General features: G+C 42.8%; 1 protein-coding gene across 1 annotated transcript in view; it reads right to left on the bottom strand.

Moving 5' to 3' along the window:
• GRB2 (growth factor receptor bound protein 2) overlaps positions 1-16,516 on the bottom strand; it is a gene marked incomplete at its 3' end in the record, with an annotated part of 48,348 nt that extends 31,832 nt beyond the window's left edge. Inside the window, 2 exon segments of the mRNA NM_001245352.1 lie at positions 11,455-11,677; positions 16,372-16,516. Of these exon segments, the coding sequence (NP_001232281.1) occupies positions 11,455-11,532 (78 nt within the window). The 5' untranslated portion in view covers positions 11,533-11,677; positions 16,372-16,516.
• Positions 16,517-17,979: the final 1,463 nt, after the last annotated feature.

Raw genomic sequence — 17,979 nt, 5'->3', positions numbered from 1 at the left:
CCAGGGCAAAACATCTGACCAACACAGTCAGCACTGGAGGGGTACATCCAGTCCAGTCTAGAATGGCAAATATTCAGAACACAGAGAAGAACTATGGAAAAACCTATGTGTAAACAGTTTTCTTTTTATTTTAATTGTGAAAATTGCATAATTCACTTCAGACAGGAACTATTCCTAGAACACTGGGAAGAGTAGAATTTACTTCCATCGAAGAAACTTTAAAGCATAATACATAATCCATTATAAAGATACAATAAACTGAGTATTATCTGTGGCAACCAACAGTGAGTGGGAGAAAGCTGACTAATACAGCTAGCTGGCAGCACAGTACAGGGGCCACGTGAAAGGTCAGCTCAAATCTGTCTGTGGGGGCTGAAAAACCTTGGCAAACCCAGGCACCCCCCAGGAGTGTTACTTGATCCCTGCCATTAGGACGTCAGAGTTCGTTTTCACCCATTTGGATGATGGCCTCTCCCTCCCAGTTAGTAAACTGGGAGTTTTGGGAACAATGAGTGAGGGAAAACAGGTGCTTTTAGAAGATTTTCATTAGATATGGTCAGACTTTTCAATTTTGACTACAATTCTGCCCAAGAACAGCTAAATCCCGTTAGAGTCAAAGCAAACTTGGAAATCTGTGTAAGAGTATTTTCTTTGTGAGGACTTTAAACTAGGGAGCCCCAAAGGGTTCAGAAAAATACCCTTGGGGAATAATTCAGCCACTTCCACAGAATTTCAACCTGCAGCACAACTGTGTCACCTCCAGATCTTTTTCAGTAGCTGACCAGCCTGTAGAGCAGCTCTTTTATCAACATATTGCCCGATGTTTAATAACTTCAGCCCTTCTGGAATGTTAAAAATAATGTTTTCTTCTCAACAAACAAGCTTCAGGGGGAATTTATTACTCATCATGCAAATAGAATCAACAGTGCCTCTAATCTTACTGCGACATCATGCAGGTGTTTGTAATCCAAATAGAGACAGGTGGACTGAAACACAAACTTTTCAAAGGAAAGAAGGCTCAACAAAGTTTATAGAAACACTGGAAGCCTTTTGACTTATGCCTTTCCTTTTTACATTACCTAAAGAGAGCAAAGGTAACAGTTTGCAAGATTACCAGACACAACAAGCTGTAATGGGAAGGGTGGAAATCAGGAAATGTGGGTCAACTATAATCACTTTGGTTATCTTTATTTTTTGTGACCCTGCAAAGAAAGTTGTTGGTTTCAATCCGAATTTTTCTAAGTAGGAAGGTTGGACATGATGATCTTAGGTGTCTTTTCCAAACTAAGCAATTCAGTGATTTTAGGGGGAGTCACAAGAGTCTTCAGCTGCCCATTCTGGCAGAGGGCAAGTGACAATCTAAACCTTACAGTCAATTTTCAGGGAAGAAAAATGAGGAATGTTATCTCTTCTTAGTAAAGTGTAAGGAAATGCCAAGACAGCTTGAGGCTGGAAGAAAGTTTAAACACCCTGACATACAGTCCAAATAGACAAATCCACACCGTTTTTGACAAACTATAGTTTCAGGAGAGGTAGGGCAGAGGTGGTAGTGCAATATGTATTTTAAGAAATAGGGACAGAAGTGAAGGCAAGGAGGAAACAGAAGCAACTTCTGCTTCCTCCATTCCAGTGGTCAGCAGGGAGCTGAACTGCCAGCCCATGCTTGAGCACTTCCAGGCTTAAGGATATATCTTGTTCAAGTAGCCTTTGGGGACATGTAGAACATTACAGAAACAAAATTTAGCTGTGAAATATATGCACAACAGGTTCCCCTGATATAGCCTGGACAAGGCAAATTTGTCAAGCTGATGTTCATGTCACTGAAATTCAAGCATTATTCAAAGACAAGGTTGGGAAAAAGAACATTTTAAACGCCAAATTTCATCTTTAAAAGTGTTCACAGTCCTTGGGTGCCACTTTCTCCTCATCTTCCTTGCATTTGGTTCTTTTCCCTTCTGCAACTGTAGGATGCACTTTGAATCCCTGTTTCCCTCCCCACTAATCAAATTTCCTTGATCTGTTGTGCTCCCAGAAGTAGTAAAGATTAGAGCACAAGACCTGAACTGCACAGGAGCTCAGGGAAATACCTCTTGAGCAAAAGTGGAAGATTTTCCAGAGGTACTCACAAAAGCTACACACTTCTGCAGCTGAAAATCCTACTTATTCTAAAATAAATCTACTTAGACCAGGAATCTAAGCACAGTTCTTTCCAAACAGACCATAAGCTATTAACAGCAGCAAGTAAAATCCAGATCAAATGGTTAAGTATCGTTTTCCATACTTATGCTAAAGAAGTGTAGGTAACAAAACATACCCTAAGAATTTTACTGTACATCAGGACTTAAAATGGAAAAACTCAAGCTCAGCAAGAGTTGCAAGAATTTAAAATTTTGTGCCAATTTCTCACAAATCAGAGGGCTGACTAGCTCATACTACAAGTCTTCAGTACTAGCAGAGCTGCTATGATTAGTGGAACCTGCTGTCTCATACATAACTCATGAAGAATTCCCCTTTCCTCCCAAGGGAAACAATTTTGCATAACAGCAGTACTTCCCCCACGTAAACCTGTAGAGTTTTAGTACAAGTTAGAGCAAGAAGTAGGTTGGCTCCATGGAGAAAGCATGAATTCCAGAAACAAATTATTTAAATAAGAGGTTTTAGAGACTAACAGTATAATTACAGTTCAGCTGAAGAGAGAAAAAAAAAAAGCTTTCTGCTCTTCTCTGCATGAGGTCCAGCTGCAGTGGAGCCAACAGGCAGCTCCCGACACTGCGTGCAGGCTGGCACGAACTCATGCAAACCAGTAAATCCAGCAGGTACAAACAGAATAATTCTACTCTGTTGAGTATTCTCCTATATTTTATTTATAAAGGGCAGTAACATTTGAACATCACCATTCTAAATTAATTACTCCACAGAGGCCGACAATCTTCTTCTAGACAGAAATAGCTGTTTCTAGCTTTTGCCTAATTCCAGTCACTGTTCTGATCTGCCACCACAGGATCAAAACCCAACTGATTTCATGAGTCCCCGATACCAGGACTATTTGCTTTTCACAACAAACAGTTGGAGACAAAAGAATCCAGGATCAGGTACAGAAATTCAAGTGAGCAGTCGCTGCCGAAGGGGATAAAAAGCCTCTTAAGCTCTTCAACACATTTAAAACGTTTTAAAAACGGGCTTCTGGTTAGTATCTATAGAAAAACATCATTCTTTTAAAGAGAGACATACAGGCTGAGGAAAATTATGAACACAACCATTTAAAATGCAAATTTCAGATGCATCTAGTTAGTAATCAGGAAGTATTGTAGAGTAGCATCTGAAATTCAGGAATATAATAAATAACCTAAAAATAATTTTCATGAGCAGTTTTGGAGACTGTCAGTTCACTTTTTGCTCCATTAGAGCTCAGCTGTACAACTCCGTGTGTTTAGCACATGTCATCATGAAAAAACACACTTTTAAATTTGTTAAACCAATTCTCACTTGAGTTGTCAGATGGTGGCACCAATCATGCATACAAGCCATGGGAACAAGTTCAGGCTCCACCACAGACATTCTGCTTCACAGCGTTTTCTGTTCCATTTGAACACCTACTCCTAGGAGGTGTTACAAGATGTCTTCAAAGCTGAAGGCATGTGTCACTCACACAGTGCTTTAAATACCCAGCAACACGGCAGGAGCCTCAAAGTGACAAACAAGGACAAGCCCCAGGCTTGACAGATTGAAATGGACAATGCTGCTGGTCTGTCTAAGAAGATTTGGCTATTTGAGGGAAAGAAACAACTTTATCCAGCATTTCCTGATGTAGAAAATGAAAACAAACCCAGCCCACCACAAAAGTAATAAAAAGTATTCTCCTATCCTATTGTCTCTCCTCAAGGGCCAAAGCATCCAAAGGCCACATTTATTTCCAAGTGTATATTGATTATTCCAGTCACTGGTGCTTGCCCAGCCTGGGAGATAACTGCCACTGTAGGATCAGCAAAGGAAATGAAAGAGCAAGAACAGCTGGGGGATAAAGTTGCAGATAAGAATTGTGTATCAAACTGCTGCAGTATCGGCCTCCTGACCTACCTTCAAATGCAGAACACACACAAGTCACCTACTCATCTGCATTTTAAATCTAACACAATTTTCAGAGAAAATTGGAAATTACAGAGATCAAAGGCAGCTTTCCTAGCAAAATGCTACATGAAGCAAGGAAAACATAAAACACTTGGACCTGGTGCCTCTTTTCATCAGTGCCCCAGTGAAACAGATAGCTACACAAATGCTCCATTTCTAAGGCTGTAAGACTGGGCAGAGAAAGAACAAATGCATTCACTTGGTCACCTTCCTATGTAAATATTCTATTCCCAAGTCACAGCTTCATCTCCGTGGCTAGGACCCATCACACTAGCACTGAGAAAAGTAAGGGCGGGGGGAAGAAGGGAAATAGGCTTATCCTCTGCTACACTGTGTTAATTAAGAGTAGCTGCTCAGACATTAACTAACAGCATTCATCCAGACTCCTGTGTGAGTTCTGTAATTCACATCGAATCCCACAGTGGGGCTATCAGTTAGCCCAGCCACCTCGAGGTCAACTTGGCTGTAGCTAAAGAAGATCCAGTCTCTTCTCTTGTCTGTTAGGTCCAGACACTTCAGGTCTCACTGCTGCAACAACCCTCTGCTGTCACACCTGGAAAGGAAAATTCTGCAATTCAACACCACAGACCAGAAGAAAGGTGATGCCACAGAGCAACACAGGAAAAACTCAAAACTCATCTTCACTAGGTCCTGTCTGCTATAGAATCCTTTGCTGATGTGAATGGCTTTAAATGTGCTTTTCTGGGGGAGCTGGGGGACGTGTGTAGGTGTGTTGGTTGGATTTATAAAGTTGTTTGTTGTTATGGTTCTAAAATTAGCTTTGATTCTTCAAACCTTTTAACATGCATATAAATATAATTATTAAAAATTTAGCAAAGGTTGTAATTTAGGGATAAAGAGCAAGTATGGAAATCTGCCATCTTCAGTACAATAGCTTATAATACAACACTTCTGTCTCACAGCAGTTGTGAAAATGTCCAAAAATTATCTTTAGTAGTTCTTCTAGTTTAGTCTTCTACTGTAAAATTAATCAAGTTTGGTAAATTAAAGCCCCTTTTTGCTCAATTTGAGATGACAAGATTTGCTCCAGTGTTGTTAGGGCACTAATGCCTAATTTTTTTACATTTTCATAGAATAGGATTAGTTTAGCCCAGTACCTTTTTTCCCCATGAAGTTCAGGCTTTAGTATTTGATTTACAGTATGTAGCCCCTGGCAATTTTAAAGCACAAGGGATTTTATCAAGGGGTCATACAGTTCACTCCTTGTTAAGCTGAGCTCTACACAGAAAAACTGGATTTCTTATCTTCCCTCGCTTAGTTGAATCTTATTAATTGTGGAGAGAAATCAGAGACATCTGAATATCACTACAAACAAGTAGCAATTAGCAGGGCTCTGCACACAAACTGGAAATCTATGAATACACTCCCAATCCTTAATACATGCCACTAAAAATCGTAATCCTTTTCTTCCCTCAAGCTGCAATCAAGTTTTTGCCATTTTAATTTGAAACAGTAAATTAAATAAAAGTTAGTTCATTAACACCCAGGAGGTCCAAGAATAACAATGTTATTGATCAGAAATTCTCAATCCCTCATCACAATAATTAACACAACAGAAATGTCACCTGATCGAAGAGGAGAGGCAGCATTTTTGTATTGCCAGTAAATAAAAACAAAAGCACATCAAGTTTGTTGCAGTTTGACAAGCAGGTTGAACAAAGCAGATAAATAATTTATCAAGCCAAAATGTGATTTGCTGCTATGCCTGTGCTAACACTTGTCTGTCACACCTGGCATATCACAAGCTGGACCTTCCAGAGAGGCTGTAACAGCTCCTCCATTAAACTGGCAAAGGCAGCTGAGCTTCAAATTAGCACCTTCTCCCTGGTTACCACAGAATGCAACATGTGCTAAGGTAGTGTCACAAAATCAGCTGAGCTGACCACTAGCTATAGTCAGTGTTTGTCCAACATTCAGAACTCCTACAACCTTCAGGTAGCTCACAGAGCTCATCCTTCTCTGCTTTCAGAGACAAATTTAAATAATCATCATAAAAACCTTCTAAGTAAAAATAAAGATTCCATATTTAAGGTGGAATGTGTTTATTCCTTGCTTGCAAAGACCACTTTACACCTTCAGACTGGAATACTCCATATCTCCTGCACAAAAATACCTTCAGCAACACAAACTTTGTCTAAGCAGGTCCAAGCTCTTCTACAAATACAGAACACACACTTTGTTAAGATCAGCTGTTTCTTTCCCACACACTTCATCCTGATGGCTACAGAAGTTGGTTAATGTAACATAACCCACTGTCGCATTACTTTCATACATAAGAGGAACAATATTGGAGAAGTCTGCACTCAAACCAGGCCTTGAACACTTCAGCAGATCTGAAGAATGCAGCCCCTTATAGCAGCATCTCTTTGTGCCACAGATCTCCAACTGCCAGGCTGCCAAATTAACTACATTTCAGGTAATTGTACTTGGTTTTATGTTTATGTAGTGTTCTGACAGTTTTGCCATCTTAGACTGCAATATAGATCACATATTGATGGCAATTATCATCTTAATTCAAGGCCACCAGTCAGAGAACATGACCTAAGCACCTCTACAAATCAACCACCACACACAGCAGAGCTGCCACCCACAGCTAAGTCACAGAATAAAGTAGCTTGGAAGGGCCTCTGGAAGACACCCAATTCACTCTCCTGCTCAAAGCAGTCTAATTAGATTAGAGTGCTCAGGGACTTGCCTGGGTATCTCCAAGGAGGGGGATTCCACAACTTTTCTGGGCAACCAATTCTAATATTTGACCTATTTCACTACAAAGCACATAGTGCTTGCAATTTGGCTGAATCATTAATTCAGAAAATTGTTTCTCACACATTAAAATCATCAAGACCACACAGAGTCCATCCCATTACAACAAATAGGAAAATATGGAGGAGTGTGTAAAGAAGGGAGAGGAAAGATCAGTGTGAAGATAGCTTTACTCAAACCAGGAAAAATACTGGCACATCTCTTCATCAAGCCTTGAATTTTTGTTCTCTAGTACAGACCCCACAACACAACAGCCAATGCAGGTGAAGTCACAGAGGAGGGAGGGAAAGAGCAGTAGGGAGACAGTGCTCCCTTCATTTATCATCTTCCTGCCTCTATTTGAAACTGTTCCACTCTATCCTGCCACAGAAAAATGGTTTTCATGGAGGAACTGAAAATGCCACCTCAGCATCAACTGTTAGCAAACACTCAATTCTCTTAAGGGCTGACAAAGAAAACAAGTGTGGTGACAAACACTCATGTGGACAGAACCTGTGGTGACCGTAAAGTGTATGATCAGAATGGGAAAAGTAAACTTGACTTTGCTGAACCAAATTGTGAAGTGATCAAAATCCTGTCAAGGAAATCTTCTTTTAGCACATAAGGAAGCTGGCTTGTATATCACATAAAAGCAAAAACCTCAAAATTCAAGATTATAACCTTCTACTTGAAACACCATCTGGATAATTTGAGCCATAAAAACAATCTCTAAGCACCCCTGAATTAATTATGATGGTATCTACTGGAAACAGTAGATTCACTTCTTCAGAAAAACACTTTCCAGCTATCCCCAACCCTATGACAGAAGGAGAAAGTGGAAACAGAACCGTAGTTTATAATTTAAAAACAAAACAATTTTAACATATAAGATACTAATATGTTTAGTGCTCCTGCATTAACCACACAAAAAGTTCTCAGAGCACCGTGGCAATAACTTCACACTTCCGATTAGATTTAGGAGGAGTAGAGAAATTACAATGAGATGACAAAAAATGGTGATTTTTCTTCTCTTTTCTCCCCCTGGTTCCTGCCAAACCATCAGCACATATTAATACACTTTAGATCTGGGTATTTGGCACTTAGCATGAAGGCCGATAGTTTTGGGGGACATAGAACCTGAATAACAAATACTGAGACTGAATTCAACTCATCCCAACTTCAATATATACAAGAAAAAGAAAATAAATAAAGGTGAAGACTGTAAAGGCATCAGGACAACTGTAAACTGTTCAAAGTGAAAAAACAGTAAATCAAGATTTCAAGTAGGAATCCCTCAGGCAGGAATCATTCAGCTTCCTTATTTTACTTTTTTAAGTAACAAGATAGGCCACCTTCACCCCTCCCAGAAGGACCCCAGTCACCAACAAGTTCCTGTGAAGCAACAGGAAAAGCATGAAGCTAGAGAGCTGCAACACTGTCAGAAGGAAGCTGCAATCTTGCCTTTCTTTGGAAAAGATTCAGCAAGTAGTATTTAGAGTATGTGAAGTTTAGAGAAAGCTGTCAGTGAGCATCTCCTGAGAGGCAGTACCACACACTGCTACAGAGCCACTAGACAGAAGGGTAGGGGACCCATGTCCTGCCAGAGTTACAGAAACCATAGGAGCAGCTTTTACCACCTAATGCCCACAAGCAAAAAAAAAGAAAAAAAAAAAAAAAAAAGAGGCCAAGCACTTTTTGTCTTCACTCAGCCGTTTTACAATTGCAAGCCAAAGGTCAACTATCTTCACTCACTTTTGGAAACCAGCCACAAGATTACTAACAACCAGCTTAATGGCTCCAGTTCAAGTGCTATTCAATCAGGTCTTGAATCTGTGGGTAGGCAGCAGTAATGGCACATGACATCACAGGCAAGTTATCTACTGAGGTCAGAGCAGCCAGACTGGGCATCTCTGCCTTCTCTCCCCACAGGGAGAAGCATGGACTTCCAAGGAACGGGAATTAAACTGTAGAGATTTTGTTCTTGTGTTGTGTGGCACATTTTGCTACAAATCAATGCTCTGCCATCCTCTAACAGCCAGCCCTGTTCTCTGGAGCACATCACCACAGGTGTCTCACTGTTAAAAGGCTTCACCATACATGAAGTAACACATGGCCCTCAGCAAGGGACACTGAAGGATGCAGGTGCATTCAACATGTTACAAGTCTATTCCTCTTCCCAACTCCTTTGAGGACAGGAAGATTGACCTGGTTAATGAGACATCACACGGGGCACATGACTGGGATACCCCTAAGATTTCTGAGTCATGAACAGAGCTCTAACAAACAGATCTGGCATTTTGGGTGGAAATTAATTTCCACAACTTCAAACATATTTGAAGTGAAACAGATTTTTCAAAGCAACAAAGTTTGTCAGTATGGGTAAACTGGAACAGTGTTTGGTTTTATTTGTCTGAAATTCGCCAGCTTTACACAGTGAATCTCAGCACACTGCACAGAACGCAGCTCAACTATGTGCTGAAGGATTCCTGAAAGTCCCAATGCTTCCACTGACTTCAGTGATAATCTTGAGCAATTTACCACTTCTGTTGTTCAGTTTATGCATCAATAAGGTAAACATGTAAAATTTGTGAGCATTTTCATATGAATATGAGCTGAAAAGTAAGGAAATGCAGACTGAAAAACTGAACTGTGCATAAATGCTTTGAGGAAGTGTTCATCCTAGGTTTCAGGTAAAGTAGGAGAATCCTGTGTATTCTAGGAAAAATATAATTATTAATGTAGTGTAACAGCATACATATATTTTTATTTGTGTGACAAAATTTATATCTATGGGATGACATCAAGTAGCCAGGACTCAAGAACATCTTACTACCAGCCACTGTGCATAGATGCAAGACTTTTAACACAAACTAAACTTCAAAAATATTAAAAAAATGTATTTTTCCTTTAATCCTTAGAGAACATACTTTTAAACAAGTGAAATTTTTATTATATTTTTTAACATACTTAAACAAATTTCTACCCCAAACTAAATGAAAATAGCTGAGAATACACTTTACAATAAACTATATTTCATTAAACTTCATTTATCCTTCCTGTTCAGCATTTTCTAAAAGCTGACTTCAGCTATGCTCTACTTCAAATACACTGTAAAAGTTGAGGACAGCTAGTAGGAACCCGAAAGAGAATACAGCTCAGGTTTAAAAACAAAAACAAGGTTATCACAAAAGGTTTCCAAAATTCTAACAGTCTCACACATTTAAAAATAGCACTAGGAAATATCCTGGTAATTTACACAGTGGCACTGAGGTGTACAGGTCTAACAGGAGTTTTTAGGCCAATTATGGGGCAGGGTCATGTAGGACATACACAGATGCAACCATTTTATAAGTTAAAATCTCAAAGCATGATATGCTTTAGCAACCTTTATCTGTTTATTGCCTCACACTTTTAACAATGCCACAGTTGAAATATCAGCTATAAAAGATACATAATAGCTTTACACATAAAGGTTCTTTTTTCTAGCTTATTTTAAAACAGTAGTTAAAATTAAGTTCTTTCCTGGTGAAAAATGTTGAGCAGATGAGTAATCCCACTGAGGTCTGCAGGACTTGATTTGTCAGCATACACACAGTTACAGCCTTATATCTGCAGGAAAAGCACCTCTCAAAACTGCTTCTACTCCAAGCATTTTAGAAAAAAAGCAGCTTAAAGATACCTTAGCACCAAATATATCACATTAGGAAGGTAAAGCCCACCCTTATGGAGAAATAGTGACTGTGAATAAATTCCATTAAAGCATTTTGCAATATGGCTCTTATTACTTGAAAGTAACAAAGCTCTGAGCTACACTTCACCGAGGCCAAATCATTGAGGATTTTTGTATTTTACACCCCCACAAAATAAAATTTTGGGCTTGTTCTATGTATCCAGTTTTATTACAGTTGTAGAAACTCAACTGTTTTTTTAAATTCCTGTAATATAGGCAAGATGAAGTCTAAAAAGCCTTTGATATACTGAAAGAACTATAGACTAAAATTCCTTTAACGCACTCCAACATTCACTTACATCTGCACAGATCCATTATATATTTAGCCACAAGCTTATCACTTCAGTTCATCACAACTGAAGATAAAACTCAGCTTCAATATTTGACAGCCTGATGCTAAAAGATTATGTACTGAGAAATAATCCAATCACTGTTCTTTGATATTAGAATCCTTGGCAGGAGGCAAAGAAAAGCAATACCAAATTGATCTTGATTACTTCATGGGGCTTCCTCTCATAATCTCTACACTGAATTCCCCTTTATCTTGTACTTCTGCTTATTTGCTGCCGTGTTTATGACTAAGTTTTCAAATATTCCAATCTCAGAAGAGATAATTGAGAGACACTGGGATGCATGCTTAATACTGAAACAAAACAGCCTCTCCTTTTCTAAGAGGTGTGACTGGGATTTAGAAGATCCTGAGGCTCCGTATTGAAAGGAGATAGCATTCTCTGGGGACCTAAAAGAGGGTCAGGTCAGATGGACAGGAAGAGACTCAGAGAGAAACTGAACAGCCCAGCGGTAAAGAGGGAACTCCCGAGCCCACCACTTACCTTAAGGATATCCCCCCGTTTGAAGCTCAGCTCGTCATCCGCGGTGGCTCTGAAGTCGTACTTGGCGATGGCTTCCATGCTGGGGCTGCCGCGCCCGGCGGTGCGGGCGGTGGGCAGGAAGCGCTCCCCGAAGCCTCCGCTCCTCCCGCGGCGGCGGCTCCCGGCTCCGTGCGAGGCGCCGGCCCCGTCTCTCACATACAGGGAGGCCGGGGGACGATCCGCCCTAGGGGAGGGGGAGGAGGAGGAAGAGACGGGCCATTAGGGGAAGTGGCACGGATCGATGGCCGGGGCCGCGCCCAGCGCCGCTCCCTCCGCCCGGCGCGGCGCGGCCGCCGCTTCCTCCCGCCGCCGCTCGCCCGGGCCCGGCTCGCCCGAGTGACGCGTCCCGCGGCCAATGACCGTCCCGGCGCTCCCGGGGGCGGCACCGCCACCGCCACCGCCACCAGCCCGCCGGGAGCCGCTGCCGCTCCTCGCCCCGGGGCTGGCAGCTCCCGCCTCTGCCGGGGATCTCTCCCGCTCCTCGCACCGGTAATTACAGCCATGTAACGGGGGGAGGACGTGGCCAGCCGGCTCCCCGAGGGCCCGGGAGGAGAGCCTCGGGCTCGGCACCACGGGACCGGCACAGCCCGTGGTAGGCGAGGGAACGCGCTCCGCTCCCCACCGGCTGCCCTGGGAGAGACCCGTCTGGAGATGCCCGCACCGATGGTTCGTGTCCTGCCATTCATACAGCTCCCGTCGATTTAAATACAAGCTAGACAAAGCAGAGAGTGCTACTGGGTTTTTGGAATGGAAATGCCTATCAGAAAGTGTCCTCAAATAATCTAACACAGAAACAAAAGTTTGGGCTGACTCTAAGTGAAAGCAACCATCCTGAAATTCCAGTGCTTTGAGCAGCAGAACGCATTAAAAAATCTTTGAAATTCAGTGTGACAATCAGTGAGTTTGTGTCTCTTATGGGCTCAGAGAAGACATTGAATCAAACCGAGCAAGTCATATATACACACTGAAACCACTGAAAAGGCTTAAATCCTTCTCTCAGGTTTGAATGGGAATGATTTTTATTAACTCCGACTACACTTTATAGCACAGAAGCTAAATAATCAGGAAAAAAACCACCACAACACAAGTAAGACAGTCTGTAAGTTAAAACCCACCATGATTACCTCCTTGAAGAGCTAACAGAGAGCTGGCACTTGTCGATGACAATTCAAGACTGAAGAGATCTGACAAACACTGGTGAACCCACGCACCTGCTAATTCAGGCTATGGTTGTGGCCCAGAAAGAGCCCTGCTGCATGCAAAGGCAGCAGATGGCAACAGTAATTTCTCATTTCAGAGAAAAACCTGCCTTACATAAATGCAGTGCAGCAATTAACATGCTTATATTCCATGAGCCCCATGTTTGCCCAACCTTCAGCTCCCTGTAGAGAATAATGAAGCTCGAGGCAAACACTGGAACTGAGATTCTATCACAGGAAGCTGGCAGAATCAGAGGAGGTATTTACAGGACTCACCTTGATCAAAAAAAGACCAGCTTAGTAGGGTCCCCAACATGGGCAGAGCTTTAGGATTTCTCTGGTCTTCCTACACAGCACTACTGAAAGGTCAGCAAGGGTGAAAACAGAGTCACCTGCCACAAAGATCCCAACAGAACCATCTCCCTGTGCTACCATAACCGATGGAAATAAATGTACTGGATCCAAGCTTTGACCAACATATGTCATGAAATCCATGAAGTGGATCATCTTAACTACATTTTGGTAATTATTAAAGTCTTAAATTTAGTCTCAAGGCTGATGAAAAACCTGCTTTCTGATGTGAGTCTTCCACATCAGACCAGCACACTCATCCAAACAGCAATAATTACTTCCCTTCACCAGTAGTGTCTTTTCTTTGCTGCTTCTACTGTGTTGTGTTCACCATCTCCTCATCTTTCCAACCTGGCCTCTTGGGGTTTGTCAACTGATGGCACTGATAATTTTCTGCTATTATAGCACCATTAAAAGGCAACATGAATGACAATGTATGAAGCAATGGAAAATGCAAACTACTCAACGCTTGTTGTCTACCTGTCCTGTATCTTTCATGGTAAACAATCTATTTCTAGTCCTTCTTAAATATTACTGGCAGCAACCTTTGAGTGTTTCTAACAGCACCACGCCACATGTGAAGACAAACACCTTCAGCCAAGGGAGCATAACTTGAAAACCCCAAGTTCCAAACCTAAGAATGTAACATCAAGTTGCACAACTTAAAGTATACCCTAAAGGCTTGAGACACATTGAAAAAAACAAACTGCTTCAACTTATAAATATTCCTTTTTTAGGGGCACACAAGTATTGCTACCCACACTGCACTAGCAGCTAATAATTACGTGTTTTTTAACTGAAGGTGTTAATACACAACTTTCTTAGAGAAACTGATGCAGTATTTCCAAGAACTATACTGGCATTTCCCTGAGCTTAGTAACAGCATAATATCGGGAAATTTTCTAGCACAATTCAAGACGAAAGAGATTCATCATGCAATATGCTTTAAACATGCATTAGTACTACTACCACCATCAGATATATTGTCAACATACAAAGGAGTGATGTTTCCAGGTAACAATGTTAACAGCAGCTGCAGTGTGCAGCAAAACTTTAACCTTCCTGACTTTAGACAAAAGTGTAGCTGAAGTTTAGGCATTAAAGTTGTATCTGAAAGAGGGAAAAGCTTTGAAAATATTAAACCAAGATACTCACACAGCAAATGTCAGCAAAGGTAAAGCCAAGGCATAATTCCCTTAAATTCTCTTAAGGAAGCATTTGCTGCTTACAATCTTATTAAATAAGTTCTTGCACACATTCAGCCATGCCATTATTAAAACATGAACAAACCAACTGCGTGACTGGGGGAAAAAAGCACAGCTGTATCTGGCTCAGGCAGAGAGCAGTGCAACAGGACACATTACTGCAGTGAACCCAGTCCAAGACTGCACATGGAGTAAGACTGGTATGAATGAATAACAGCCAATATATTAATACAATGATTACATGTTACAAGAATTATCAGATTGTCTTGCTAGAGAAATGACTAAGACTTCTCAAAATATCAGTGTTTCTCACCTTACTGTGACTTCCTTTGCTCTTAAAAACACTGGGAGGGGTAAGAGGAAGAAAAGGCAGCAGATGCAGCCAACAGTAAATGCTCATTAGTGGTAGTGCTGCAGCTCAGGATGGAATAAAAGTAATTATAAATACAAACCTCCCTGTTATGGCCAACAGGAAACAATTCTCATGCTCACTTCAACAGATATTTCAAAAAGCACACAGGCAAAGGTAAGCTTTTTTCATCACTCTTAGAAACAGCATGTTTTTTAAACAAAAGAGAGCTTTCTCATTGTTCTCTTTTCACTGTTTTACTGCTCTTCTGGAAAGTGATACAGGCAGGAACAGAACAGTTTAGAAAAGCCAAAGAGAGGCTAGATAGATTCACTAGGAGATTTTGGAAAGAATCAGATCCTCAACTTCATCAACTGTTTTAGGACAAAACATTATTGAGGGTGGTAGAAAGAAAAAATGTGTGCATACATCATCTGGAAGACATGCAGAAATGCAAGTGTCAGGCTCTAGACAAAAGAATAGAAAGTTAAAATTGTAAGGGCAGAACACTAATTCAAATTAACCAAATAAGGAAGTATAACATAATAAAGGAACAAAGTAAAATATAAATTATATAATTAACATATAAACCCCAGAACATTCAGGATCACAAAATATCTCCCTGGTCTACCAGCTTAAAGTGATTCAACTTCCTTCAGCACCAGACAACTCAAGATATCACTTACAAAACTAAGCTACAGCACAAAGCACAGAAAACTTCACCTCTGCCAGAATTTATTTACTGGCAGGTTTTTTTTTTTATTTTAAACAGTCTAAAACTGCTTTAAAAGTTACAAGCTTAGCTGGTATTATGAAGTACTCAAAATACTGCATGACAATCAACCTAAAAGATGATAACAACTGAAAGGTCTTTTTGTGGCACAAATTCTCAATATCCAAAGTTGGCACAGAAATGGATTACAAACAACACGGTGTTTAAAGATTGATTAACCATCTGTGGTCCTTGAGATTTTGTCCCTTGACCCCGGGCATTTAATAATTTTTGAAACAAAGAATTAACTTCCCTAAGCACTGTATCTGTGAATTGCTCTTGCAGTTACTAACTGTGCTACAGAATAGTTTTCACTGTAGGTTATAAAAGAGGCTTCTGAGTCAGATGTTGTGGGAGTTAACAAGGCCTCATCCTTGTCTTCTACAGATTATCTGAAACTATATTGGCAAGTCAAACTTTATCCCACAAAACCAGCACTGGTTCTCAAGAAGGAGGTTCAGAAGAGAAGGGAAGAGGCCAAGAGAAAAATGTCCTTCTCCATCACAGAAACTCACGTTTGAAGCATGACCCCAAATGTGTTTGGAGACAGTGCAGCAGGGATATTATCCTGCCTACAGGCTACTTGCAGCTTTTTAACCTTTGGAAGCGGCCTTAAGTTACAGAACTCGTTTTGGGGAATACAAAAGATAAGCCCCAAGAACCACGACCAGCCACACGCCGCAGCCCTAGAGCAGAGAGAAAAGCGACCCCCGCCCGGTGCTCCCCGTCCGCGAGCCGGGAATCTCGCCGAGCAGATGACGCCTCTGGAACCCAGAGCTCATTTCAACCACCCCCCACCGGCAGAGCCCGCATCCTCTCCACCCGCCGCGACCCGGGCAGGCCCGGCGGGACAAGGGGCCGGCGCCGAGGCGGAGCGCAGCGAGGAGAGCGGAGCACCGCGGGGCCCAGGCCGCGGCACCGGGGGCTCAGCGTGCGCCCTCCCCGCTCCCCGCCCCGGCACGGCCCCCGGCGGGCGGCGGCCCTGCACACGCCCGGACTCACCGCGCAGCGCTGGGCGCTCCCGCCGCCTGCCCGGCCCCGCGCGGCCCGGCCCGGCCGCCGCTCCAGCGCCGCCTCAGCCGCCGCTCCGGCCCCGGCCCGGCCCCCCGCCCGCCGCGCCGCCGGTCCCGCCGCAGCTCTCGCGAGAGCCGCGCTGTCAGCGCCCTCCGCGGGAGCCTGCGCGCTCGCCGCCCCGCCGGGAGCGCGGGCACGCCTCGCGCGTGCGCAGTGCCGGCCCGACCGGCCCGGCCCCGGCCCCGGCCCGGCCCCGGCGCCCGAGCAGCGCCCGAGCAGCGCCCGAGCAGCGCGGCACGCACCGGCCGGGACGGGCACCTGAAAGGCGGGTGTAGCCAGGCAGAAGTCGGGCTTTTCCAGCCAACCAGCCACAGGACAAAAGCGCAAAGTGAAAGCTGCGCTAGGGGAGGTTCTGGCTGTATATCAGGAAGAATTTTTCCACCGGTATTAACCACTGCAACGGGCTGCCCAGCAGGTGGTGGAGGCACCGTCCCTGCAGGTGTTTAAGGAAAGACTGAACGTGGCACTCAGTGCTATGGTCTCGTTGACATCGAGGTGTTGGATCACAGGTTGGCCTCGCTGGTCTCCCTGGTCTTTTCGAACCAAATTGAGTCTGTGATTCTGCTGTCGAGGCTCTGTTAACACCCTGGGGAGGAGGCCCTGAGTTTCTGGAGGAGAAATCACGCTGGCTTTGTGCACAATACTTGCTTAATTTGTCAGTGTCTCCACTTCTCTGTAAGACAGGGCCATCTGCCACACCATGGAGCCAGCAAGGAGGAATTGATCTAGAAATTCTCTGACTACCAGAGATGCACCCCAGCTTGTCCAGGCAGTGTGTGAGCAGACACCAAGGCGTGCAGAGCTGCTCACTAAGCTCAGAGCAGAGAACACACCTGGTGAGCCGTTCCTTGACAACTGCCATCTCTCCTGAGCAGTGATTAAGGCACTCATGCTGTAGGAACAAATAGTTTAATCACACATGGCAATTACAGCATCCACAGAGACAAAAATTCAGATTGCACAGGCAGCTAATGTCAGGGTTTGCATGGATGACCCTGCTGACATTCTTTTAGCTTGAAAATACTCTTAATTATATAGTAAAGCAGTTGCTCAGGTAAACATCAGGCCTCAATCCTTTGATAAAGGCATAAAAAAAAAAGCTTTCCTCTGGCTTTAGGAAGGAAAGGTGGTTTCTGAACAAGAAAAGCCTTTCTAGGACTATTGCTATAGAGTTACTTTTGTCCCTCCCCACTCCCCCACCTCCAGAAAGACTGGAAGTGGGCAGTCGAAGCACAGCACAACCACAGTGTCCAGATATCAACTGCAGAACTCATGGCTGGGCTCATGTAAATTTAGGATTGTTGTGAACCAAAGTCTATAATTTAGGCACAGATAACTGATATTTTGTTGTATCACAGAGATGCACATTTTTAGTCTCCAATTAAATAATTTTTTAAAAAACAAACCATGGCACTGGTTGCTCTCCTCAGCTGGAGTCTGCCAGGAGGGTTATGGTTACATCCATACCAAGACCACAGTACCATCAGAATATTTACCACAACCTCAGACAATCCAGCTTATAAAACATGTTCTGCA

Source organism: Taeniopygia guttata, chromosome 18 (assembly GCF_048771995.1).
Source record: "Taeniopygia guttata chromosome 18, bTaeGut7.mat, whole genome shotgun sequence".
Taxonomy (NCBI): Eukaryota; Metazoa; Chordata; class Aves; order Passeriformes; family Estrildidae; genus Taeniopygia; species Taeniopygia guttata.
This window is presented reverse-complemented; position numbering and strand designations above follow the sequence as displayed.